Raw genomic sequence first — 26,822 nt, 5'->3', positions numbered from 1 at the left:
TCGCCGTCCACAGAAATACTTTCCCTTTCTCTTTCTTTCTTGATTGATCCTCTTTCGCCTCTGTACCGCGTGTCGGTCCTCGCGAGTTCGCCGTGGAACACCCCATGGGCTCCGGCGAGGACACCCCCGGAGGAACCGGTGGAGGAGTCGGCGGGATAGTCCGGGGTGCGGTGCTGAAGGCGCTCGTCGTCTTCGGCGGCGTTATTCTGATCCGGCGGCTGCGCCGCTCCACCACCCGGTGGGACCACGCCCGCGCCGTCGCCGACGCCCTCTCTGGTGAAAAGGTGAGCCCCCCGCTAGAATTGTAGCCTCCGTTTAGAGTGGCTAAATTTTTGTACTTTTGAGCTAAGGAAAATAACAATAATGTGCCTTGATACATTTCTTGGTTTATATTGCCATGATTGGTTCCATGTGCAGTTCTCGAGGGAGCAGGCGAGGCAGGATCCTGGAAACTATTTCAACCTTAGGTGAAAATTACGCTTCCCATAAGCATTCCGTTTGCACATTAGTTGTTGGGATGTTCGTTTACTTACTTACTTATGAAGCTTTTTATCCCAAACAAGTTGGGGTAGGCTAGATATGAAACCCTTTCACGAGGACTTCCCGGGAGGTCACCTATCCTAGTACTACTCTCGCCCAAATGGGTTTCATACCCAAAAGACTGGCTAGTTTTTACGTTGGCTCGCCAAGCCTATCACAACCCGTAGATATGAAACCCTTTCACGAGGACTTCCCAGGAGTGCGACTTTCTTTTGGGTAGTTGTGGAAGCGGCTTGAGGTGTTCCTGGGTTGTTACTCATTGCTACTTTGTTATGAATTTGCTAAACTTGTGCTTTCCTAATAATGGGGATATGCATAACCGGTTATTCATTCCTATTGTATTGGTACAATTCACGTTGATTTATGAATACATGTGTTTTGAGCATTGTTGTAGATTTTTGATTCATCACCTTATGGTGGTGGTTGCCTTAGTTTTATTTTTTCTTGGGTAGTGCCAAACTGATTGGGGAATCCAGAAATGTTGCCGGGTTCTGGCTGCTGTCCACAACTACACATAAATGTTGTGTAAAATTACATTACGACGATAAATTTCTAACATAACTTGAAGTGGCAGCTGTAGAGCATTGTCATAGCATCGTGTTTTTCTTGGCCGAGAGCAAGAGTCGAATAACACCCCTAGGCTGCAATACTAATGATAAAACATGTTCTGTTCTGATCTTAACGAACCACAACGTTAGCAAAACCCCAGAGAAAATAGTTCTGTTGTACTCGATGCAAACAACATATTTATTGAGTCATCTTAATAGAGTAGCAAGTTAAAGGCTGGTCTCCTAGAAGTCTTGAAAAACAGTTTTCTCAAAAGTGATTCTCAATCTATGTGTGGTCCAAATAACCACTGTTAAACCATAAGAGGATATCAGGGCACTTCTTCTCTTATGGTACTTTGTTTACTCAAAGTTCTACCAGATGCCTTGGATGAAAATATAGTTTTCTAAACGTGATACCAAAATAAGTTTTGCAAATAAAAATAAATTAGTATCCCATTAGATGTCACATGGTTGAATTAATGTAACTATTCTGCACTTACTTCCTTTGGCATAAGTTTAAATACTTACTATGCTAATCTACCTTCTGTCACCTAAACATCTTGTGTATAACTTGGCCTTCCATTCTTCTAGAATGCTCACTTGCCCTGCAACTGAGATGGTGGATGGTTCTGGAGTGCTCTACTTTGAGCAAGTATGCCCATTGGTCTTATAAATCCTTCAAATTTGTAGCCTCTTCCAGGATTTTTTTTGCGAGTCTCTTCCAGGAACTTCAGTGTCATACTTCCTTTTGCAGGCATTTTGGAGAGCTCCAGAAAAACCTTTCCGACAAGTATGGTAACTTCTAAACTGCGCATCTAAAGATCTTCTTTGGCCACGGTCTAAAAAAAGTCCCATCTAAAGAAAACCTAAACAGTCTCACTCTTTCAAATCAAAGATTGTACTTCATATGCAAATATATGTTGTACCTGGCCATCAATTCTTGAAGTGTTCCTGTACCAACTTAAATTCCTCATATCAAATATATGTTAAATAAGCTTAGGCTATCATCTGCAACCATACGTGTATAAACATATTCTATGTACCATATCATGTCAGTTCATTATTATCCTCTTCTTTTGTATTCTGTGATATCTGATCAAGGGAAATATTTTTCATGTTCCACTCTTTCGATGAGCATCCAAAGCACACCCATAAAATATTTGTCCATTTCATGTTTCTGCTAATACACATCTTTATGGCAACATAAGGTTTTTGTGCGTACTTTGCTCTTGGTATACCTGTCTATTTTGTTTCGCGTTGTAGATGTTGCTTGTCAGTTTGTAGGCAGTGCAGAAGATTTTGCATACTCTGCCACCTGAATACTTTTATAACTGATATGTTTAATTCATTTGACATAATATGATGCAACGCAAACTGAATAATACATTTTGAAAACAGAAACATGGGTGTTAGTGTCAGACAGTAGAACTTCATATACCCATTTGTAGCGTGTTATTCGGATGATTTAACAATGAAGTTCGACTTCAGTTCTTTAGTCTGTTGTTCTTGCATATATGTAACAATTGTAAGTTGCTGGTGCTTGCAGAGATTCTACATGGTAAAGCCATGTCCAAAGGAGATGAAATGTGACGTTGAGGTAAGCTGCATACTTATTTACCGTTAATAAACACGTCTTAGACCTTTTATTATGTGTGTGTCTGTATATATAATATATAGGACAAATGTTTCCTACGACCAGGTGTAGTTACTCCCACTTTTGTTCCGTATGTTCTAGGTAGTATCTATCATACCGGAGTATATATAAGCATAGTATGTAGTATATAAGAATGTTGAGGTAGTATATATACTACTTTTTTGGCAGTATGTACCATATAGTGAGCATACTCCTTTTTATGTACAAATATAATAAAACCTATGGCCCGCTTGCATTTTTTTTCATATAACTCACTTTGGAGTATCTTAGATATAGTTTATGAACATAATAAAAATGATAAAGTAGTATGTATACTATCACATGGTAGCATATGAGACATGGGTTGGGTGTAACTACACCTGATAATAGGATGTATTAAGGCGGATTTTTTGCCTCCCGGTTGCTATGCTAATGCTACCCCCTGGTGGCTAGACCACCCCGTGCTATCCCGGTTGCTATGCATGCCTTGTGATCTGTGTGCACACTATCCTATAGTCTTCCGTATATCGGGATTCAGTTAATGATGCATGCTATTGATCGCACTAATACGATTGCCAGCAGAGCATGTGTCAGACCAGGGGTATCAAAATGTCAGATCATGAATAGTAAACCTTCTAATTCAATCCCATATGTATGAAAATGCTATAGCTTCCTAACTTTCTATAATACTAAAGATGCTGGTTGGTGAGTAAGATGAAGATTCCCTAAAAAATGCCCCATGAACTCAAAAAAGATCCCCTAAAATGGATGCGTGTATACATACTATCAACATCTAATTTTGTTACTACTCATGACGAGTCAACTTTAAGTGTAGTGTGCAGTACAAAGGTGTCAGGTGGTAATGAACTCTATGTTTTTAAAGCGTCCCTAAGGCGACGCCTAGGCGATGCCTAGGCGTCGAAGCGCTCCCCCTCCGCTTTGGAAAATCGACCGCTTTGGACGCCTAGGCGTCCAAAGCGCCCGCCTAGGCGTCGCCTAGGTGCCCCCCCCCTCCCTAAGGTGGTAAGGCGTCGCCTTAAAAACATAGAATGAACTAGTCTAAATGCAATTAGATAATGATAAAGCTATTTTCCGACTGATAGGAATTTAGGGATAGATCCGAACGACTATGTTCGATCGAGTTCCCTCGACTCCAGGTCCCTCCGATTTTCTTTCCCTTCCGCGTCGCTGAACCGTTTTTGTTTTCGTGGGATGAAACCCTCGTACCGGTTTGTGGCCTCCAACCGTTTTTGCATCAGAAAAATAATAATTGCGTTGGTTGGGACTCGATCCCTGGCCGTCTAGTGAAGAGGCCAATGCTTCAGCCCAACTAACCAACTGTCCTTTCCTTCGTAGTTGACTAATGAAATGACCTTCCGCTATTTTAATTAGGCAAGCTTAATGGTCAACGTGCTTCTCCATACAAACAAATCGTGGATCGTAATTCCGAGCCTTTTGTATTTTTGAACTCAAGTCAGCTGGTTTGTTGCATGGCCCAATAACCTATCTCTTGTTTTTGTCAAATCATGTGTTAGGTGACTTTTATTTTGATTTGACGAACACCCAATGCATTTTTCTGGCTCACGTAAGATTTTCATCGGTAACTTATGCGTAAATAGCATCATAATTTACGCTAAAGAGAGATGATAACTTACGCACAAACACCATGCTAACTTTTTAACATGTAAAAAAAGTTGTTGTAACATACACCCAGTTACATTTGTGTAAATACAATGGTAATATGCGCACCACCAACTCGATGACTTACGCAAAAGGCTGAGATAACTTTTGTGACAGAATTTTTTTGTGGAAAAATATATCCTGTTAAATTCGGTGTAAATTTTGCGGTAACTCCATCCTGTGAAGCACGAGCCGGCGTCCCGCTCCGTCCCGTGAAGGAGGAGGCGGCCTCGCCCCGGCACAACCGCGGCGTCCAGATTGGACGCCGCGTGAAGGAGGAGCCGGTCTCGCCCCCGCACCACCTTGGCGTCCAGATTGGGACGCCGGGTCAAGGAGCCGGCGTCCTCGCCACGCAGCTGGTACGGACACATGGACGCGCCATCCTCGCCATCGCTTCACCGCCAAGGAGTTGCCGCCTGCGATCAAGAAGGTGCGGGGCTGCCTCCTCCACTACCTCAAAGGAGGCGCGCGCGGGGTGGTGGTGGTGGTGGTGGGTAGGTGGGTTGATGAAATACACCCCGATAACTTTTGTGCGAATAGCATGATAACTTACGCATCGCAGACCTGATAACTTATGTGCCTCGGTCCTAGTAACTTTAGTGTGGGAAGTGGGCGTAGGGGTGGTTGATAAAATATCCCCTGATAACTTTTATGTGAATAGCATGATAACTCACACATTACAGACTAGATGAATCATGTACCTCGGTCCTGATAACTTTGGCATGGGTGGGAAGGGTTGATGAAATGTAACTTTTGTGTGAATACCATGATAACTCACACATCGCAGACCTGATAACTTATGTGCCTCGGTCCTGATAACTTCGGCGAGGGGGGTGATAAAATATACCCACGGTAACTTTAATGTTAATAGCACGGTAACTCACACATCGCGGACCTGATAACTTATGTACCCCAGTCCCCCAGTCCTGGTAACTTTAGCGCGCGGGGGGTGGGGGGGTGGGTGGTTGATAATATCCCCCTGGTAACTTTTATGTGAATAGCATGGTAACTCACACATCACAGAGTGGGAAGGGGTTGATGAAATATCCCCTTGATAACTTTTGTGTGAATAGCATGGTGACTCACACATCGCAGACCTGATAACTTATGTGCCTCGATCCTGATAACTTCGGTGAAGGGGTTGTTTAAAAACATACCCCCTATAACGTACGTGTAAATAGTTTGGTACTATACACATTGTATACATGATAACTCACGCACAAATACTGTGGTAACTTTAACCTGAGCTGATAAGAAGGTTAGAGAAACCGGTTTTATGCCCTGGTAATATCTGTGTAAACAACATGGCAACGGATGTAGCACATGCGTGATAACTTCCTTAGCCCAGAAGCTGTAACTTTTGATATGAAAGAAGTCGTCGGAACATATCAACATGAGATCTAGTTTCAAAGCTCTCGTCGTGATGATTTTTTTTTGTGAAAATGGTTTTTCGATGGGACCAGCGGTTTGAACTACAAAACATTTTAAAGTTTTGAAATAGGGGAAATCTAGGATAACATCAGCTATTTTGTCCTCTAATTCATTTGCACGCGGGGAGAAAGTTGGAGGACCATTCTTATGCCCTGGTAATTTCTATATAAACAAGATGGTAACTTAGTTATCACAGACGTGATAACTTACTTAGCCTGGTCCTGGTAAGTTTTGACCCAAAAAAAGTCGGCGGAACATATCAACATGGATCTAGTTTCGAAGGTCTCGTCACGACAAAACTTTTATGTGAAAATATTTTTTCAAACGGACTGGCGGTTTGAGCTGCAAAACATTTTAAAGTTCTAAAATAGGGGGGAATCTAGGATGACATCAGCTATTCTGTCCTCTAGTTCATTTGCATGTGGAGAGAAGGTTGGTTGACCATTTTTATGCCCGATAATATCTATTTAAAATAAGATGGTAACTTATGTACCACAAACGTGATAACTTACTTAGCTTGGGCGTGGTAACTTTTGACCCAAAAAAAAGTTGTCGGAACATATCAATATGGGATCTAGTTTCGAAGGTCTTGTCGTGACGAATCTTTTATGTGAAAACGGTTTTCCAATCGAAGCAACGGTTTGAGCTACAAAACATTTTGAATTTTAACTTCTAATGAAATCTTTGCAGACATCACCATTTCTGTCTTATGTGCATGCATGCATCTTTTGAAGAGATTGGGTGAGATTGGATTATTTGCCACACTTTATTTAGGGAGTTGATGATTTGCCCTGCTTTGGTTAGAGTTAGATCATTTGCCCCATTTTTCTTCAATCTTTTGGTCATTTGCCCCAGTTTCTGTTTTAATGAATTCTTAATTAGTTTAAGTCAGAAAATGGATGTGGAATGGCCTTTATGCCCCTATGACAGTTTTGCAATTTCTCTGCGTAATCTTCTCTACTTGGTACGACCCCAGCAGATCAATCGATCCATTCACAACTTGTATCCCGTCCTTGTGTTCCTGTGTTAGTTGGAGTTGAAGTTGCCGTGCTATGCCCTGCTCGCCGGAGTCGCTGTAGTCACCTTGGTCACCGGAATCGTCGTTCAGGCCATCACTGATCTGCCTCTTGCTCCAGCTCAAGATTACGCTGCGCCCGTCTCCAGCTCCAGCTCGTGGTCAGCGCCGCCGCTGCTCCCGTACACTCCAGCAGCAACTCTGTTGGAATTAACCACGCGTCCATGTCCGGCTTGGACATGAAGCTAGCTACTACGTACATCCTATGTATCCCCTTGTAACCAAATACGGAGTATCAGATCAGACAAATAAGATAACTGGATCGGTGTTCTGTGTTTTCGCGTGAGTGTCCTGTCCGTTCCTCCGCCGGCGGGTCGCATACGTACGTGAGCTACGTGAGTAGCCTCCAAGAAAATCCATCCACCTGCCTAGCTGCTTCAAAGCCAGCTTCTACATGACTTGCCCTGCCTATGAAAAGCATCGGTGGAGTCAGCTTTGCATGTAGTGTTTGCCCTTTGCGGCTTTGCCGGAGAGTACACGACGAGTCGCTGTGTCGGGAACAGCGCCCCTGGTTGCAGCTTGCCCCCCGGCCCCCTCGTCTGCTCCCAGCGTACGAGGAGAAGAGAAAACATGACGAACAGTTGTCATAGTTCGACCAGGTAGAGGGGCATAAAGGTCATTCCGCATCAATTTTCTGAATTAAACAAATCAAGAATTCATTAAAACAGAAATTAGGGCAAATGATCAAAAGATTAAAGAAAAATGGGGCAAATGATCTAACTCGAACTAAAGCAGGGCAAATCATCAACTCCCCAAATAAAGTGTGGCAAATGATCCAATCGCCCGTGCTTCACGGTATTTTTTCCAATAAAATAGTACAAGATTAGCAAATAAAAGGAAGTAATCTGAATGTTTAGTGTCTAGTGCAGGATTAGCTAGCATGATTAGTAACTAAAGAAGAAAGAATGCATCGTTCGGATCTGTTGCAATATTTCGATCGTTCGGAAGTTAGCAAGGTCCATTAGATAAATGAAAGATTAATTGATGACAAGCCTAAAAGATGCTACATGGATCTCAAAGCCAGATTAGACAAAAGCGGGAGGCCTGATGGCAAAGACATAATAATCATACTACGGTAGCATTATCTTAAGCATGAGCGCAAAATGCTTATTCTACACCCCTAGTAGCACTTCATACAAAATCTAGTAACACAGTGTACAAAATGTAGTAATTCCAAAACAATTTTTTACTATCCAAGTCCGCCATTTACTACATTCTTCCAAAAGTTACTATATTTTGCATGCTATGTTACTATATCTTACACACTTTTTACTAAGGGTCTACGTAGAATAAGTTATTCTACATGCACATTTACTTTAGCATTACACACACACACACACACACACACAAAGAAGTTAACCAGCGAACCATTGAATTTTAGCTACAATACGAATGCTTTGAATACCGCTGGATTCGAATCGAACGACGGAGCACGTCCTGACCCAGCAGCTCCTGTTTTTCGAGCGATCGCCGCACCTCCCGCGATCCCCGCTTGGGCTGCCTCTTTCGCTTGGGTTGCCTTCTTTTTTAATCTCGATAAAAAAGGTGCGAAGTAGAGTGTCGAACCTGAGACCTGGTGGCTCAAGTACTATTAGAAGTCCACCCATCAATCACCTAGGAAGGCTCTTTGTTGTGATTATATACATGTTAGATAATTTTTATACCTTCATGTTGAGGTAGGCTACATATTGTAGATCTGATTGCAGTGTTCTTCTGGTGTCATTTCTTTGTATATTTTTTACCTAGAAAAATACTACCAAAATACGCTAGAGGTGTGAGTTGACTTAAACATCAAAGATTAGACCCTACAACCAGCTAGAACACCGTGGTAACTTCTGTGCAAATAGCACGGTGACCTCATAACTTACAAATGTTGTTTAAAAACATACGTGTAAATAGCATGGTAATATACGAACCGTAGACCTGATAACTTAAGTACAAATACAGTGGTAACTTCGACCCATGAAAAAAGTTGGTGAAACCACGGTAATGATGTAGGGTGAAACCCTAGTTCATGATCTTTTCACTTGGAGGGGGGAAAGGGAGCAAATCAAGAGAGGAACACAAGAAGAACACTCAACAGACAAAGATCCAATCACACATATGCTAAATCCACATACATATATGGGGATACAAGGGTCCAAATCCAACACAAGAGGGTAAAAGGAGTACTAGTTCATCCCAATCCTTGAAGGAGAGAGGTCTTGAATCCAACAGGATCTTCCCTAAGAAGGGGTCTTGAATCCACTTGGGGGATCTTCTCGCATGGAGGCCTTGATCTCCATGGGAGAGGTAAGTGGATGAGCAAAACTCAATCTCAAATGAGCTAAACCTTTGCTAACCCTAGCTAGGAGGAGGAGAGGGTCTATATATAGTGTTCCATGAGATGAGAGGGGGGAAGAGGGGATACATGGGCCTCTGGCCCGGTTAGGCACTCGCAGGTGCCGAACATCCGGGCTGGGGGCCGGATGTCCGGGGCTGGGGCCGGATGAGTTGGCCAAACTTCTGTTGCTCTCGGTGGCCTCGGGCCGGATGTCCGGGCTGGTCGGGCCGGATGTCCGGCTCCTGGAGATTCTTCAACGTTGCACTGATGCTGCTGTTGCTAGACTAGGGGCGCCGGAAATCCAGGCCAGGGCCGGATGTCCGGTCGTCGTAGGATTTCAGTGTTCTCCTTCGTCGTGCTTCATCGCCCGTGTACTTGGGGACTTGGTCTTCATTCCGAGCGTCTCCGAGATGGAGATACAGTCCTCGCTGATGGATCGGCAAGTACTCCACGGTCAGCGGCTATGAGCTAACGTTATGGGCCGTTAGAGAGACCTCGACTCTTTCAGGGAAAGGAGGGAGATCGAATGCGAGATGGAGTCCCTGCGTTTGTTCCCTCCCCCTCGGGACGGGTCAACCTACTTTGCCCGCTCAGGCGCTTCCTCATACCTAGGCACACATAGGATTTCCGATTGGGGCAGTAGCCATGTCTCGCACGGTTCGTATGGAAGCTCGTTAAGGAGAGATGTCACCTCGGTCCTGATAGCTCTTGCACGTGCTCGTGTCATTGGTCCACTTGGCACTTGGGGAGACGGAGGAAGGTCCATGGGGATGACCGTAGGATGCTCTGCATCAGGTAACTTGTGTGTAAATAGCAGGTTTTTTACGCACCGCAGATCTGATAACTACGTACAAAACACCGCGGTAATTTTGACCCAAGAAAAAAAGTTGTTGAAACATACCCTGGTAACTTCCGTGTAAATATGATGGGTTTTTATGCGCCGCAGAGCTGAGAGCTGATAACTTACGTACAAACACCATGGTCATTTTGACACTTGGGAAAAAGTTGTTGAAAACATACTCCCATAAACTTTTGTGTAAATAGCATGGTAATACCACAAAGCTGATAACTTATGTAGAAACACCGTGGTAATTTTGACCCAGGAATTTTTTTGTTGAAACATCCCTCGGGTAACTTCTGTATAAAAGGTGTGGTAACTTAATGTACCATAGGCAATTTACGTAGCCCTCGCATGGTAATTCTTGGCCCCCAAAAAAGTGGTTGAAACATACCAATATGGGATCTTGTTTCGAAGGTCCTGTCGCGACAGTTTTAATGGTGAAAACGAATTTTGAATCGGATCGATGATTTGAGCTACAAAACATTTGAATTTTTGAAAAAGGAGTGAATCTAGGCTGACATCAGCTTTTGTTCTCGAGTGCATGCATATGTAGGGAAAAGGTTGGGGGAGCCATTTTTTATAGCCCTGGTAGTTTCAGTGTAAACAACATGATAACTTACGCACCGCAACCGTGATAACTTATGTAGCCCAAGCGTGGTACCTTTGTACTCGAAAAAAAAGTCGTCGGACCATACCAGCCTTACCAAAAAACCCGGCTCGCCCACGGGATTTGGCCACCGTTTGGACTGGCACCAAAAAATTGGCTCACCCAGCCGGCCTGCGATGCCCGTGTGTTATTCTCGCCAATTTGTGGGCACAGCGAGGGCGTGGAAAACGCTAGCCAAATAATTGGCAGCCTGCTCCAAATCACAATCAGATCAAGCACTAATCAACCCAAGTTACTTGTATAAAACATTTGGCAACTCAGCTACTGACAAACCAAATGAAGTCTTAGTGATTTACCAAAATTTGGGCAAGTACATTGGCTACAATCCAAACAATGATAACTTATCAAAATTTTGGTCATGCCCTCACTTTGGTCATGCCAATTTTTTTGGCTGGGCTAGTTGGGGCACAAATCAAACACACCCTTGAAGATCTCGCCATGATTGATTTAATAGTGAAAGCAGATTTTGAATCGGACCGACAGTTTGAACTATAAAACATTTTGAATTTTAGAATTGGAGAGAATATAGGATGACATCATCAGTTGTCTTTTTTGCACGCATGCATATATTAGTAACAAGAAATGGGGAAGGTGCACGTGGGTTGGGAGGAACGTAGCAGAACGATCATTGGTTACTAGAGTCTACACACACACACATAGGAAAAATACATCCTACAACCGGTGGTAGTTACATCCACGTCTCATATTATCATGTGGTAGTATATATACTACTTTATCATTTTAAGTATCTTCATATATTATATCTAAGATTTTCCTAATCGAGCTATATGAAAAAATTGCATGTGAGTCCATAGTTTTTTTTGTATATTTTGAAAATACCTTCTACATACAACATACAAAACTCACGCGAGTGCACTACCACCGGTTGTAGGAAAAAAATTGAGGACTAATTTCCTATACTCGTGTGAGTATGTACTCCCACATTCAAATACACCTCTTGAACAAACATATTATATTACCTCTTTATCATTCTCAATATGCCTTATTAATTATTCTAACACTAGAGGATACCTCGCTTGTTGCTGCAGGAATCGATTTATGAAAATTTGGGTTGCTAACATATGACTTATTATATCTGATTATGTAGAGTTGCAAAATATATATTGAACATAAGTAGAATAATTGAATGGAAAATGTTTTTTCATGCATGGTTGAATGTTGTGGTGAGTCTTTCTCTATGCATGATTGCATGTTGAGGTGAGCCTCATTCCATTCATAATTGTATGGTGAGGTGGCATGCTTGCATGTTGAGGTAAATAAATTAGTGGGGATCACTCTTTTATGTATATAGGTTGCCTAAATACAAGTTTCATGAAAAAATATCGTCGAAGCCCTTGATTTATGCAGTATACAAGTTTTACGTACAACAATGCAATTGTTTATGTATTTCACAAATATAGTAAAAACAATGGGCTCGCTTGCAATTTTCCATGTAGCTCACTTTGGAGCATCTTATTTTAGATATAGTATATGAACATAGTAAAAATGATAAATACTACTACATGGTAATATATGAGACGTGGGTGTAACTACACCTGGTTGTAGGATGTAACATACACATGGTAAAATCGTGTCTATCAATGCTGTCTAATCGTGGGCTCTGCCCGCTGCGCGAGCCGCTCGACTAATCCTGCCTCACCTTAAGATAACTAAGTGTCCTGGTAATCTAGTTACAGCCCTGTACAACTCCTCGCCCAGTTGCTGCTCGTAATATAATTAATCATTTTGGTAATCTAGTTGCTACCTGCTGCCCGACTCCTTGCCCTGCTTCTGCTTGTAATATAATTAGTCTGCCTTCTGCCCAACTCCTTGCCTCGCTGCTGCTCGTAATATAATTAATGATTCTGGTAATCTAGTTACTGGCTGCTGCAAAACTCCTAACCCTGCTCATTGGTGATCGTAATATAATCAATCGTTCTGGTAATCACCGGCTGCGCACAACTTCGCCCTACCAAATTAGCCAACCCGTTTTTCTTTTTTTATTAAATGGTGGTAAAATAATTTAAAACATAGTAGTACTCTGATTTGATACGAGCCAACAAGACTTGCTTTTGGCCATTTAATAACTGTAATTTGAATCTTGGATGACATTTGCCCAACAAATTTGAATGTTTGGTTTCAATAAAAGCAGTACAATGGCATTTGAAGTACCTTTAATTCAACCATGCTTTGTTGAGATAACATTTTGAATTATCCTCATTGGACAGTTGAGTTCTTATGCAATTAGAGATGTTGAAGAGTACAAGAATTTCTGTGACCGACCAAAAGATCAGAGGCCGCAGCCAGAAGAAGTAATTGCGGTATGTCTTGTTTCCGATGAAACCATACTTTCCAGGACACCCACTTATGGGACATCCCCTTTACTTTAATTTCTGATGTGGAATTTTAATTCATCTTGCCCATGAATCCATGTCATGGTGGGTTCTAATGTAGTGATATAATGGATGAACTAGCTTGGTGTTTGTAAGTTAAAATATTTTATAATCTGCAATCTATGTTTTCAAGGCGTCCAGGCGCTTTAAGGCGCTGGGGGGGCGCCTCAACGCCTAGGCGCTCAAAGCGCGAGGCGAGGCGACGCCTTAGACACTTATTATTAGGCGCTAGGGGTACTAATATGGCAGCCATGAGTGGACATGTAACTGATTCATACCTTGAATTTCCTGGTTGTTGAGCCCACATAGCATCCATTCCTCCCGTCTTGTTTCCCATTTCTGCCTTCCACAATAGAAATCTGCATAAAGATGAACATATATCATAGTATATGGTTAAAACTAGACTTAATTAATAGATCACCATTGGTAAAAAACAGAGAGTAAATGACAGAAAAAGTGCAAAACAAGATGACAAACATGAGTGCATTACATATTACATAAACTAGGTCCACAACACAATAAATTAGGTTCAGAAGTTCACAACATAAATTAGGTTCCAAACAGGCAAACACATGATCATAAGCAAGGCTGGCCACACTCAATTCTCAATAGCCATCATCGAACTCATCCATGATAGCATTTGTGTTGTCTTCGCCATCTTGGTCAGCACTAGTTGGATCTTCATCATCATCGGTCACATCAACATCATCTTGAAGAAAGTCTGAATCATCATCCTCTCCATTGGGGATACTTGATTGTTGTTCTTGGTCATCCTCTTCGTCATCTTCATGAAGAAATGTTGGTGACGGAGCAGCCCTTTTGCGCTGCCTTTGGTACTGGACATTAACATTTGAGGCCCCCCTTGCCATGGTGCTAGCTCTAGGAAAGTTGCGACCTTGCAGCGACGAACTTGCACCAACAGCCTCATCAACAAGCTCCCATGAAATGTCATCGGGACACCCTCGAGCACCTTGGGGTGGAGATATTGTTGGGTCAACCCACTCATTGCCCCAATCAAAATCCTCAATGACTAGAGGGTCATAGTTATTGCCACCCATCTTCTCACGCCTCTTTTGAAACCTATCCAAGTTCTTCCGGTTGTATGATACAAAGACATTGTCATTCAAGAGTCGGTGTTGTAACCGGTTCCTTTTCTTGGTATGGATCTACAAATAGCAAATAGAGTGAATAAATAAGTTGCTGAGATTACTTGCTGAAAGCCTGAAACTAACTTCCTCTTGATGAAATAAAGACAAAGAAGTTACTCACATGTTCAAATGCGCTCCAATTCCTCTCACAACCGGATGATGAAGCACAAAGACTAACAGTACGCTTTGCAAACCTTTGTAGCTCAACTGCCCGACCAGCATATGAACGCCACCAATCAACTAAAATGGTAAAATAAACACACACATGCATTAGGAGTTTGTACTTTGTACAGAAAATAACATGCTGAAATTAACTTGCTTGTTGCTGAAATTAACTTTAGTTCACTTACGAGGGTTTTTTCCGACCATGTTATCGATTGCCATCTGATTAGCAAAGGGTCCTCTCTTGTCCTCATAGTCAACGGCTTGTGCATCAATCTTGTTGCGAGTATTGACATCAAGTACTGTTCGTGCAAGGACATCATTAAAACAACTTCTTAGCTCACCAATTAGGGCATCATCACCACTCTCAACAATAGAGAAGTATTTTCCAGGGTTCAAAAACAAAGCAGCCCCATATAATGGATGGTCCATTTGATTCTCCCAACGTTTGTCAACAATGTCAATGATCTTCTTGAGCAAAGCTTGCTTGTTTTGGTGGGGAAAACCTTGATTGATCTTCTCCTTTGCAAACCTCATCAATGCTGTCATTTCTGGCATGGCAGGAATCTCATCACCATCCGCTACCCTAAGCACTCGAAGTAGTGGACCTGAAGCTCTAAGCAAGGTTTACGAGTCGACAAGTCGACGAGTCGTTCTGAGGTAGAGACTCATAGACTAATCGAGACTAGTCTAGACTAGTGCTAGACTAGTCGACATGGTACTGTAGTACTCAGCTACTAATACCTAGTGGTAGTATGTAGTATATACTAACAGTACAGTATGCAATAAAACCAGCCACTGTCTAAATCATTGAGCTATGCAGTGTTCTGGGCCCAAGTGGGTATGGAATGGGACCAGCCACTGTCTAAATACTAGCCCAGCACCACGCATCACCCCCCAGCTGGCCCATTTGGGCCCAAATGGCCAGCCTACTTAGCCCCCAGCCACTGGAACCCTAGCTCCCGACCTCTCCAATCGCCGCCGCCAGCGCCATCACGCACGAGAGCACGCGCGCACGCGACCCGCGCCTCCTGCCGCCTTCCGCCGGTCCCGGCCGCTGCCGCCGGCGAGCCCGCCGACCACCGCCATGCCTCCTCCTTTCCTCTCCTCTCTCTCTCCCTTCCTTCTCTCCCGTCTCAAGGCCGCGTGCCCCTACGGGTCACGGCCATGGCCGCCGCCTGAGCACGAGCTCCGGCCGGCCGCCGCACCTGGCTGCGCCATCCGCCGTCCCTGCGGTGGGTGGTGCGGTGGGTGGCGGCGGCGGCGGCAGGGCAGTGGGTGCTGGCGGCGCCTCGTCCCAGCTGAGGCAGCTCTCTTTTTTGAGTCGCTCGACTCATATATGTCGACTAGTCCAGACTAGTCGTCGACTAGTCCATCCACGGCTCGACTCGTATTTGTAGTCTACACGAGAAAATGAGTCGACATCCACTCTGCGACTCGTAGACTAGTCGAGCGACTAGTCTAGACTAGTCGTTCGACTCGTAATCACTGGCTCTAAGGCAGTCCTCAATTGCATGCCACCAATCTGCTGAAAGCACAATGTCTTGCACATTCAAACCGGCTGCAGTTTTCGCCAATTTGTTTCCGACCCATGCTTGACATGTAAATAGACTCCTCAATGCTTGCTTGTGCTTGACCAAACTCTTAAGAGCAAGAATGGATGTGGCAAAGCGAGTGGCTGCGGGTCTCACAAGATCCAGCCCACCCGTTGCCTTCCTCATTAGACTAAGAATTCTGCCATGCCTATAGATGAAAGTGGTGACTCGTCTACCCCGTGCAATAGGCTTCTTAAATGCCTTTAGCTTCCCTATATCTTCCAACATTAGGTCCAAGCAATGGCATGCACATGGACTCCAATATAGTGTAGGAATCCTTTCCATTAGTATCTTGCCCGCTGCCTTGTAGTTCGCACCATTGTCGGTGACAACTTGGACAACATACTCTTTACCGACATCCTCGATTCTCTTCTCTAGCAAATCTGCTATCATCCGAGCATCTTGGCATTCACTTGATGCATCAACCGACTCCAAGAAGTAAGTGCCCGCCGGGCTGTTTACAAGGAAGTTGATCAAGTGGCGTCCCCTTTTATCAGACCAGCCATCTGACATTAGTGTGCAGCCATATTGCTTCCATGCTACCTCGTGCGTCACCCTCAACTTTTTTGTTTCCTTGACACAATCCCTAAGCAATGGCTCCCGCAGCTCATGAGGAGAAGGAGGCTTGTAACCCGAGCCATATTGACAAGAGGCTTCTATTGCAATCTGGAATTGCCTAGAGCTTGCAACATTGAAAAGAATGCCACACTCATAGAAAAACAATGCCCACTGCATACTCACATAGTGCCTCTCTTCCGGTGTTTTTGTGCTGGACTCCATGGTGCTTTGAGAGCAACCGGAGCGTCTTTCATCGACAACATCCTCAGGTTTTTTCCTAAGCATGGAAACAATTGACTTGGTTGCAACAGATTGAAACTTTTTGCCTGACATTTTTACTGCAAAGGCTTTCTTGTTCTTCTTGGCTGCTGTCCCTGAACTTGGTCTTGTAGCGAAGCCTTGAACTGCTGCTGCATTAGTGGAGCTTTGAACTGTCCCTGCTGCATCTACCTCCACTACTACATCATCATCATCATCTGGCTGTCCTATGTTTCTCCTATTCTTTTCCAAATATTCTAACATCTCCCTCCTAAGCTGTGTGGTAGCCTTTGGACAACCTGTTGCATCCCCACCAGTGCCAGCAAGATGCTCTTTGTGTCTCTTGATCCCTCCTTTAGTTATCTTGCCACAAAGATTGCACACAACATTATTGATGTTGCCAGGTTTCAACCAATACCCATAATTCCAGCCTGGATCATTTGACCTCCGTGGCCTGCGTTCTGGATCTTCCATTGGATCATAAGCATCACCACCCCCATTAGCTCCTGCATCTGCCATTGTGGGACTGCAAAGTGCAAAGTGCAAACAATTAACAATATAATAGAGGGCACAGCCGCAGAGGACAAACAGCTACTATTCTAATAATAAGCTAGTATAAAGAAGATCCACTAACCTACTATTCTAATCAGCTAACAAGGACAATCAGCAACTATTTTAATCACAACTTGCAGCTTACACTACTATAATAGAGGGCAGTGGGCAGAGGGCAGAGGCACAAGCAGCACATCTACACATGCATATACTAAACAGAGGGTTTAGAGGCAAGGCAGTGAGGCACAAGCAGCAGCAGCACCATCAGAAAACATGGGCAGGTGAGGGGAAAAGAGAGGCAGAGAGGAGCCGTACCTTGGGAGAGGGCCACCGTCGGCGGAGGAGATTGGCCGGAGAGGGGGAGGGCCGGCGGAGATGGATCTTGGCCGGAGAGGGGAAGGGCCTGCGGAGGAGGAGCTTGGCCGGAGAGGGGGAGGCCGGCGGAGGAGCGGATCTGGGCCGGCGGCGTGAGAGGAGAGAGCTCCTCTCTCTTTTCCCCTTGATTTGGAGTCACGGGTGTGTTCCCCTCTCTCTCCTGCCTCTGTTTACCCCCTCTCTCCCGCCCAATTTCTCTTCCCTCCCGCCAATTCCTCTTTCTGGCGCGCGCCAGCTGCTGGTTCCCGCTCAACCTGCCCACGCATGTCCAGGGCGTCCAAAATCAACTAAAGCGGCGCCTTATCCGCCTAGGCGATGCCTTGGACGCCTCAACAGCACAAGGCGGACGCCTTAGATAGAAAACTAAGGCGACGATGACGCCTTGACGTCCCCGAGCGCTCTGACGCCTAGGCGACGCCTTGAAAACATAGTCTGCAATACTCATTGGCACTCTTGAGACTACTTTACCCACTTTACCCTCTCTTCCAATTTGTGTTCATCAACCTAGTTGTAGAGTCATTATGTCATATTAGCGTTCTTTGTTGTTGAGCTTAGACAAACTATTTCATTGGATTGCGAATTTGTCAGCAACATGGGAAACGGGGTCCCCCGTGCCTACTGGAGATGGGCCTAGCTTTATGTCTAATACTTAAAGAAAGAGAGAAAACCATACTCGGGGCCTCCCAAGCATGAAGAGACTGGCAATCACAGGGAATCTGTAGTGTTTCCCAAGATGGGAATTGGGACTGCTAGATTCTCTTCCCATTTGTGTTCATCAACCTAGTTTGTAGTTTCATTATGTCATATTAGCGTTCTTTGTTGTTGAGCTTAGACAAACTATTTCATTGGATTGCGAATTTGTCAGCAACATGGGAAACGGGGTTCCCCGTGCCTACTGGAGATGGGCCTAGCTTTATGTCTAATACTTAAAGAAAGAGAGAAAACCATACTCGGGGCCTCCCAAGCATGAAGACACTGACAATCACAGGGAATCTGTAGAGTTGGTCGGGATCCTCCCGATCAACTACCCTCCCCCGAGCAACTGATCCTCGCCTGCCGATCGTTTAAGGGGCCCACAAGTTGGCAAAAGATCAAGCACATGCTTGGTCACTTCTCTTCGGGCTTTCCGTGAGACCCGAGGCCACAAGCACATTAATAGCTATGCCTGCATGTCTATGCAACCTACGGTTCATAAGTTATGATGATTCTGAACAGTAAGTCGGTTCGCTTCGAACCGAGGTGATATAGCCTGCCGCGTATCATGAGCGCAGGTCATTTTTTTTTACTATCAACATGCTGGATGTAGCTTGTCTCTTCGGCTGTCTCCCGCTGGCAAGTTGGACCTGGCGAGCTGTGTACGGTTGGAGAGGTTTGACTCGTCAACACGACCTACTCCCACTGCCCTATCCTCTAACGGACCCGCGTGGGCTGCACAGGCTAGGTCGCCCAAGATCGATAGTGGCTTGGTTTGTAACAGGATATTGTGGTCCCCCCAGGCCCTATATAAGAGGAGGACCAAGGCAGTCCAATGGTTGTCGCACTCGCATCGCTGGCGAATTTCGGAGGAAAGGTTGGAGTCCTTTAGTAACAGTTTCTCCAATATTTGTCTGAAGGTTGTATCTGAAGTATAGCTTGCTGCCACTTCCTGTGACCGTCACAGGAATGATTTGAGAAATTGCCATTAATGAACAACATTTCCTTGATAAGGCACCAGCTACTCTGTTAAGGGCGCCTTTCTTGTATTGTATTCTGAAACCAAATTCTAGCAACTTCATCACGAGCTTATGGTTTGCTTAGCACCTATAGCTCGTACCTCTGCTTGCAGTGTTGTTATGTCTGATCTGACAGACTGTGTTTCCTTGTGGTTCTCAAAGACCTCGGATCGCATGCCCAGGAGATCTTGTAGTTCCCCGTCATCATTTCCCACCTTGCTCCTCCCCATCTGGATCTGGCCTTCAGGAGAGAGAATTTCACATCAGAACTAGTCCAGCAACTGGATCTCCCACACCAGATCTCGTTGTCGAACTGCGCTGCCGACAAAGTGGTGTACTAAAGCAGCACAAGGTTGTGGAGGAACAACTTACAAAGTATACAACGCGAGTGTTGATGGAACTACTTCTATGTGCTGCGCTAGATATCGTTCTAGAGGCGGAAACAGGCTAATGTGGCAGCAGGAGTTCAATCCAAATTTCCTAGAGCACAAGATCTACTCCAAGATCTTAGATAAGAACATCAAGTTCTACTATAGGTAGTGGGGGTACATAGTATGCTTACAAACTAGAGGTGAGGACCTCTATTTATAGGGCTTTGGGAAGCCTTCACATCTCACTTCTACTTATAGCTAGAACACCCTAGAAAACATTACTTAAGATTCATCATTGTACTCATAGCTACTCGTAGCTAGAAGACTCTAGAAAACAGTAGCCAGGGTTAAGAAAAGAAAAGAAATACTAGACTAGACACTAGAGTAGAAGTATATAGAAGTAGCCAAACAGATTTGACATCTGACTTCATTTTTCCTTTCCTCATCTATTGTTCCTCATCATTCTCCATTGATTGTTTGTAACTCGACCTTGAGTTATCTTCAGAGCCCTTCTTCTGGGTGGAGTCAAGTCCGCAACAATGAAAGTGTTGGATATACCCATGTCGCTTGGAAGATCTGTCACGCAGGCATTATTATTTATCTTCCTCATAATAGAGAAGGGCCCATACCCTCGCTGCCTAAGCTTCCCTTTAACACCTAAAGGCAGCCTCTCTTTTCGGAGGTAGACCATCACCTTATCATCAACTTGGAATGTTTTCGGCCTCCTTTTGCAGTCAGCAAGTTGTTTATATTTCTGATTTTGTGCATCCAAAACACCACAAATTTCTTAAAAATAACTCAGTGTAATTACCAATAAAGGGCAATGCTGATTTTGAGTTTTCCCTTGATGGTAGCTTCACCACGTCCACCGTATTTGTTGGAACTTTAGTGTAAACAATAGAAAAAAGACTCCTTCCTGTGGACCTATGCTTAGAGCTGTTGTAGGAGAACTCGGCAAAAAGCTAAATCCCATTGTCCCTTCATGTCTCCACAAATGCAAAGGATCAGATTACCCAAAAACTTGTTCACCACTTCCGTTTGTCCATCTGCTTGTGAATGGGCAGTGCTAGAATTTTTTAATTCAGTGTTGAATTGCTTCCACAAAGTGAGCCAAAATGCAGCAAGAAACTTGCTATCATGGTCTAAGACGATGAATCTTGCAACTCCATGAAGTCCGACAGCTTCTCAAAAGAATTGGTTTGCCACATGATGATCCATCTTAGAGAATCTGTCCAGAACAACAGACACCACATCACTCCCTCGTCTTATTGTTGGCAAACCCAAGACGAAGTCCATAGAGGTATCCTCCCACGGAGCAACAGGAACAGGCAAAAGCATGTATAACCCTATATTCTTTACTTGGAACTTGGTCTTTGCAGTTTTGACATATGGGGCACCGTTGAACAAACTTTTGAGCATCTCTTTTGTGTTGTGGCCAAAAGTAACAAGCCTTCAGGTTAGTGATAGTCTTGTCGCGTCCAACATGGCCACTAAGATCACTTGAACACTTGAACGGAGCTCTCTAATTAGTTTGTCATATAGAGAACTCCTTGGGATGCACAAACGATCATTTTTTAAGAGATAGCCATCTTGCACCAAATAGTCATCACATAATGGTTGGCCCGTGCTGTGCTTTACCCAAACATGGCCAAAGTCTTCACCATCCTCATACAATTCCTTTATTTGATCCATGCCTGGATGTTTAACCTCAAAAAAAGTCAAGAGGCATGCATGACGACTCAACGCATCGACCATTCGGTTAGTTGTTCCAGATTTATGCACGATGAGGTAGTTAAACCTCTCCAAATATGTTGCCCATCTTGCTAGCATGCGCTCAACATGCTTTTGATTTCTGAAATGTTTCAAGGATTGATGGTCACTGTAAACAATGAACTCTTTAGGCGGCAAATAGACTTCCCAAGTTTTCAAAGCTCTGAAAATGACATACAATTCTTGCTGATAAGTACTCTTCTGCCTTGGTTCGCTTAATTTCTCACCGAAGAAAGCAATAGGCTTCCTTCTTGAGAGAGAACAACACCAATGCATACTCCACTTGCATCACACTCCAACTCAAAAGTCTTATTAAAATGCGATAACACCACGACAGGAGCTTGTGAGAGTTTTTGCTTGATCTCATTGAAACTAGTTTCGGCCGCTTTCGTCTATTGGAACTTTCCTTTCTTCAAACACCTGGTAATTGGTGCCATGATAGTGCTGAAATTCCTCTTAAATCGCCTATAGAAAGTTATAAGGCCATGAAAACTTCTTACCTCAGAAATGGTCTTTGGAGTTATCCATTCTCGGTCTCGGTAATTGGTGCCATGATAGTGTGCTGAAATTCTTCACAGATCGCCTATAGAAAGTTGCAAGGCCATGAAAATTGCTTACCTCATAAATGGTCTTCGGAGTTGGTCATTCTCAGATTGCTTCAACCTTAAAATTATCAACACGATTACCGTCACATGTTATGTCAAATCCTAGGGAAAGAAGTTGTGTTTGCAGGAAAACACATTTCTTCAAGTTGACGTAGAGCTCATTTTCCTTTAGTACTCTTGGCACCTTCCGAATGTGATCTAAGTGTTTATCCTCATCCTTGCTATAGATCAAGATGTCATCAAAATAAACCGCAACAAAGTGGGATAAGAAGGGCCAAAGGACTTGGTTCATCAAATGCATGAATGTACTTGGTGGATTTGAGAGTTTGAATGCCATGACTAGCCATTCAAAAAACCTTTCCATTCATCTCCGGATCTGATGCGAATTTGATGATATCCGCTTCTAAAATCTAGCTTTGTGAACACTCTTGCTCCACTAAGCTGATTCAACATATCATCCGGACAGGGAATAGGGAACCTGTACCTTACAGTGATCTTGTTGATGTCTTTACTGTCCACACGCATGCAGCAAGATCCATCTTTCTTTGGCGTGAGTAGGGCTCGTACATCACATGGGCTAATACTTTCTTGAATGTGTCCTTTTTGCAGCAATTCCTCCACTTTCTCCTTCAATATGTCATGCTCTTTTGGGATCATTCGGTAGTGTGGAAGATTAGGAAGACTTGCTCCCGGAATTAAGTCAATTCTATGTTGAAATCCTCTCATTGGTGGCAGGCCTTGTGGCTCTCCAAGTATTTTCTGAAATTCTGCTAATAGGCCACATACCTCCGTTGGAATTTCGACAACCTGATGCTCTTCTCCTTTTACAATAGGCCACGTACCTCTGAAATTCTGCTAATAGGCCACGTACCTCCGTTGAAATTCTGCTAATAGGCCACTATGAATTTCCCTTCCCTTTATGTGTACTTGTGTAGTAAGTATCCACATCAAATTGCCAAGGTCTCCCAAGAAGAACATGGCTGGCACCCATGTCAACCACATCACAACCACTCTCTCTTTTCAATGGAATGAAACGTGGGTCCCCTGCGTTTTCTCGAAAAAAAATGCTTGCCCAAAGAAAGTGGCAGGTTGGATTGTTTGGTGATCCTTATATTCACTCCTTGATCCACCCAATAATGTAGCGATTTAGATGATCATGAGTTTCAAGCTTTAAATGGTTCACCAAATTCTGTGAGATAAGATTCTCGCAGCTGCAACTATCAGTTACTAATCTGCATACCTTGCCATTCATAGTGCATTTGCTCTCAAATATTTCCTTCCGTTTTGTGTCGTCAGGTTGTGGTGTGGAACATAGGAGACGCTGAATCACACATACCACCCCTTCACCTTCTTCTTGATAAACCTCTTATCCCTCTACATCTTCAGATTTGTATTCCTCATTGTCTTCACCATCATGGATAGTTGTGTTAACATATTTCCTTAGTGGGCAACCGCTGGATATGTATCCCTCTTCACCACATTTATAGTCTAGTTTGCTCCGGGATGGGTTGTTTTGCCTTTGGTGGAGCGGTCTTTTCTTCCACTCTATTAGTGTGACTTCTAGACGAGCCTTCGGTACGAGGATATGGAGGATATGTGCCCTTAGTTGTCTTTCTCACAAACCTCTTGGCCTTTAAGGCTAGAGCTTGTGCTTGACAATGGATCAGATTTGCTGCATCATCAATCGATCTTGAATAGGATCAGTGAGACCATTGATATACCTTGCAACTTGTTGATCTTTAGTTTCGGCAAGGTTGCGCCTCACTTGTAGCCTTAAAAACTCCTCCATGTAATCTGAAACAGCCCTATTTGCTTGGGCGCAATTTTGAAACTGAATAAACATGATCTGCTCATAATCAGCAATCTCTCATTCAAAAGACTCTTCATTCACCGCCAAGTTCTCACACGACGTTCTCCTCTCAGGCTGTGTTCTTCTTGAAGGCGATGCCAGCATGCACTGGCTCCTCCTTTCAACTTGTAGGCGACCAAAGAAACTCTACGATCTTCTGGAATCTCGACCTCAAAGAAAGTCTCCACTTCATATAACCAATCAAGGCACCCTTCAATATCAACATTTCCATTAAAAGTTGGGATCTCAGCTTTCACCTTTTCTTTATCCCTTGCATATATAGGGTTGGGTACTCTCTGATATGCATAGAGAATAGGTTCTTCAAGGGCATCATCATATTCTTCACCTTCAAAAGCTTCAACATAAATTGGCCTTCTTGAAGCACACTGAACTGCACATTTTTGTGGTAGTCAATAGTCTTGCTCCAAGATTACCTCCTCTTCTTCCCTGTCGAACATCTTCTTCATCCTTGATGAATTTTCTTCGTTGGCAGCATCCATCTCTTCTCCAATTGCTTCATTGCTTGCTGCAGCTCCATTCTCAAAGAGAACAACAAGAACTAGCCACCTGAAGCGGCACAAGGTTGTGGAGGAGCAACTACACCTTACTGCTACAATGTGTACAACACAAGTGTTGAAGGAACCATTTCGATGTGCCGCGCTAGATATCGCTCTAGAGGCGGAGATAGGGCTGATATGGCAGCAAGAGTTAAATCCAAAATTCCTAGAGCACAAGATCTAGTCCAAGATCTTAGATAATAACGCCAAGTTCTACTATAGGTAGTGGGGTACATAGTCTGCCTACAAACTAGGGGTAGCTAGAACACTCTAAACTAATTCTGTGGAGAAATTGGAAGATAATTGGCCAAATCAAGGGATGAGATCTATATTGAAACGTATATGAAGTATGTGTTCATGGCCACATGGCCGGAATAAAAGGGGAATAATTCTCAATGCCCAGCTCAGCCACAACCCGGCTGTTATATAGGTTAAGAATTAACCATAGATGACAGTAAACAGTAACTTGTCTTAAATGATCCCGCCGTCAAGTGAGGTTTAACCTGAGCGAAGCTAGCCGTCCGATTCCACGAAGCGTTTTCGGAAGCGATACAGTTAACTGAAGAAACATGACAGTTTGTCAGGCTCATGTTCTGACAATGTGGTCACACATCCCAGCTTGTTTTTTCTTTTGACGGGGTTTTTTCTTACGGTGATCCTAGCTTGTGGCATATACAACTGTCCTTGCACTCAAGTATTTCGTGTTCAGGATATCGCAGAGCATTTGACCACCATACACTTATCACGATGTGAACGTGGAAAACGCTGCTTATATGAAGGATCAACCCCACCGGGAGGTTTTCCCAACAGTTGGGTAAGCTACTTATTCTCCATTCTGAATCTACATGCCTAGTCTTCTTCCTGACCAAGAATAATTTGAAATTGCCCTTTTTATTTTTATATCAATTCACACCTAGGGATTGTCCTCTTATGCAATGCTTAGCTATGTTGATTCCATCTGAAGATTAATCTTTTGACAGAGCGGTGCAGCATATTGTACATCTGATCTGTCCATTCATAAGAATGGTGAAATACACATTTGGGACAAGGGTTTTGACGACTATGGGAGCCAGGTAGGCTTCCTATGTTTTGACTTGCTATGCCTGTGAAAAAAGAGAGGAATATTATTTTGATGCATTGCCCACTTATGCTCAGGTTTGGGGAACCAAGGCTGGCCCTTACGAGTTTAAGCCTGCTCCCAAGTCCAATTATGATGACATGTTCTCACCTTTAAATTTCTCTGCCCCCTTGTCACTAGAGAAGATGGAAAGATCATATGCAATTGATGACCAGTAGATGAGCATTGTTAATACATTTTATTGTTAGAGAACACCATAAGAATATCATGTGTTTATATATTTTGACAGTATCTCTGATCATCAACAAATGGTAATTCTGTGGGTGAACACTTGCAATGCCTGACAACATAGTGAGATATAACAATTGTCATATTGCAGCTAACATGAGTTATGTAAGCAGACGGAGCATTAATTCTAATGTTCGTTAGATGGAGATGCTTGTTAGATAGTGTCTACAATTTCTGTAATTAATATCTTTTACAGCTCGTTTGGCTCCCCTGATTTCATTTCATTTCTGTCTCTTTCAACATTTCATTTGGCTGAATCCAGATTCCAAATCCAAATTTCATGTTTGACTGGCACTAGGATTTTGAGGTGAAATCCTTACCAACACCAAAATGAGCAAGAATATAACATTGAACCTCAACTATTCATACTTACAGCAATGTTCATGCATTAAACTGAACCATGCCCAGTACACATTAATTAAAACAAAAGGATAACTTTAACATGAGACTTTGTAAAAGGTTCAATCTTTGCAATACAACAAAGGTTCACAGCAACATCGAATGATCGAAATTTACCCAAGGTTACATAAATGTTGAATCTTTGCATTACTAGCACCACCAAGGATGATTTCCATTGCTTGATTTTCTTGAGTATCGTTGCATGTAACTTAAGGTATCTACCATTGAGTAGACTAGAATGATTGAAATCCCATAACTGTACACATTAAGGAAAACAAAGCTGTACATAATCATGGAATCAGGCGGTTAGTTGATATTATGGCAACAGGAAAACGGTTAATTGATATTTTTCTTTTGTGTTGTAAGAGCTACAAGATGATACTCTCAGTGGAGCATATGCAAACTATTTTCAGA

At 43.5% G+C, this 26,822-nt stretch overlaps 2 protein-coding genes across 3 annotated transcripts; one reads left to right on the top strand and one right to left on the bottom strand.

The window, feature by feature from the left end:
* CRL (crumpled leaf) lies at positions 1-26,233 on the top strand. Of its 2 annotated transcripts, XM_048714782.2 has the most exons (9): positions 1-284; positions 418-467; positions 1,680-1,740; positions 1,843-1,878; positions 2,635-2,685; positions 12,967-13,059; positions 25,353-25,457; positions 25,624-25,716; positions 25,799-26,233. In XM_048714782.2, exons 1-9 carry the CDS (start codon positions 105-107, stop codon positions 25,937-25,939), a joined length of 810 nt encoding a protein of 269 aa, XP_048570739.1. In that variant the 5' UTR covers positions 1-104; the 3' UTR covers positions 25,940-26,233. The 2 variants fall into 2 exon arrangements, with proteins under 2 accessions (XP_048570739.1, XP_048570740.1); XM_048714783.2 differs by lacking the exon at positions 12,967-13,059.
* On the bottom strand, positions 13,066-17,852 carry LOC147975572 (uncharacterized). Its single transcript, XM_087518265.1, has 4 exons — positions 15,931-17,852; positions 14,630-15,049; positions 14,401-14,519; positions 13,066-14,297 (listed from the first exon to the last, which is right to left on the bottom strand). The coding sequence occupies exons 1-4, from the start codon at positions 17,369-17,371 to the stop codon at positions 13,737-13,739; spliced, it is 2,541 nt and encodes an 846-aa protein (XP_087374391.1). The 5' UTR covers positions 17,372-17,852; the 3' UTR covers positions 13,066-13,736.
* Positions 26,234-26,822: the final 589 nt, after the last annotated feature.

The sequence above is a fragment of the Triticum urartu genome, chromosome 4A (assembly GCF_056163025.1).
Source record: "Triticum urartu cultivar PI428250 chromosome 4A, HENAU_Tu73, whole genome shotgun sequence".
Classification (NCBI taxonomy): Eukaryota; Viridiplantae; Streptophyta; class Magnoliopsida; order Poales; family Poaceae; genus Triticum; species Triticum urartu.
Note: the sequence above shows the minus strand (reverse complement) of the source record. Positions and strands in the feature narration are given on the sequence as shown.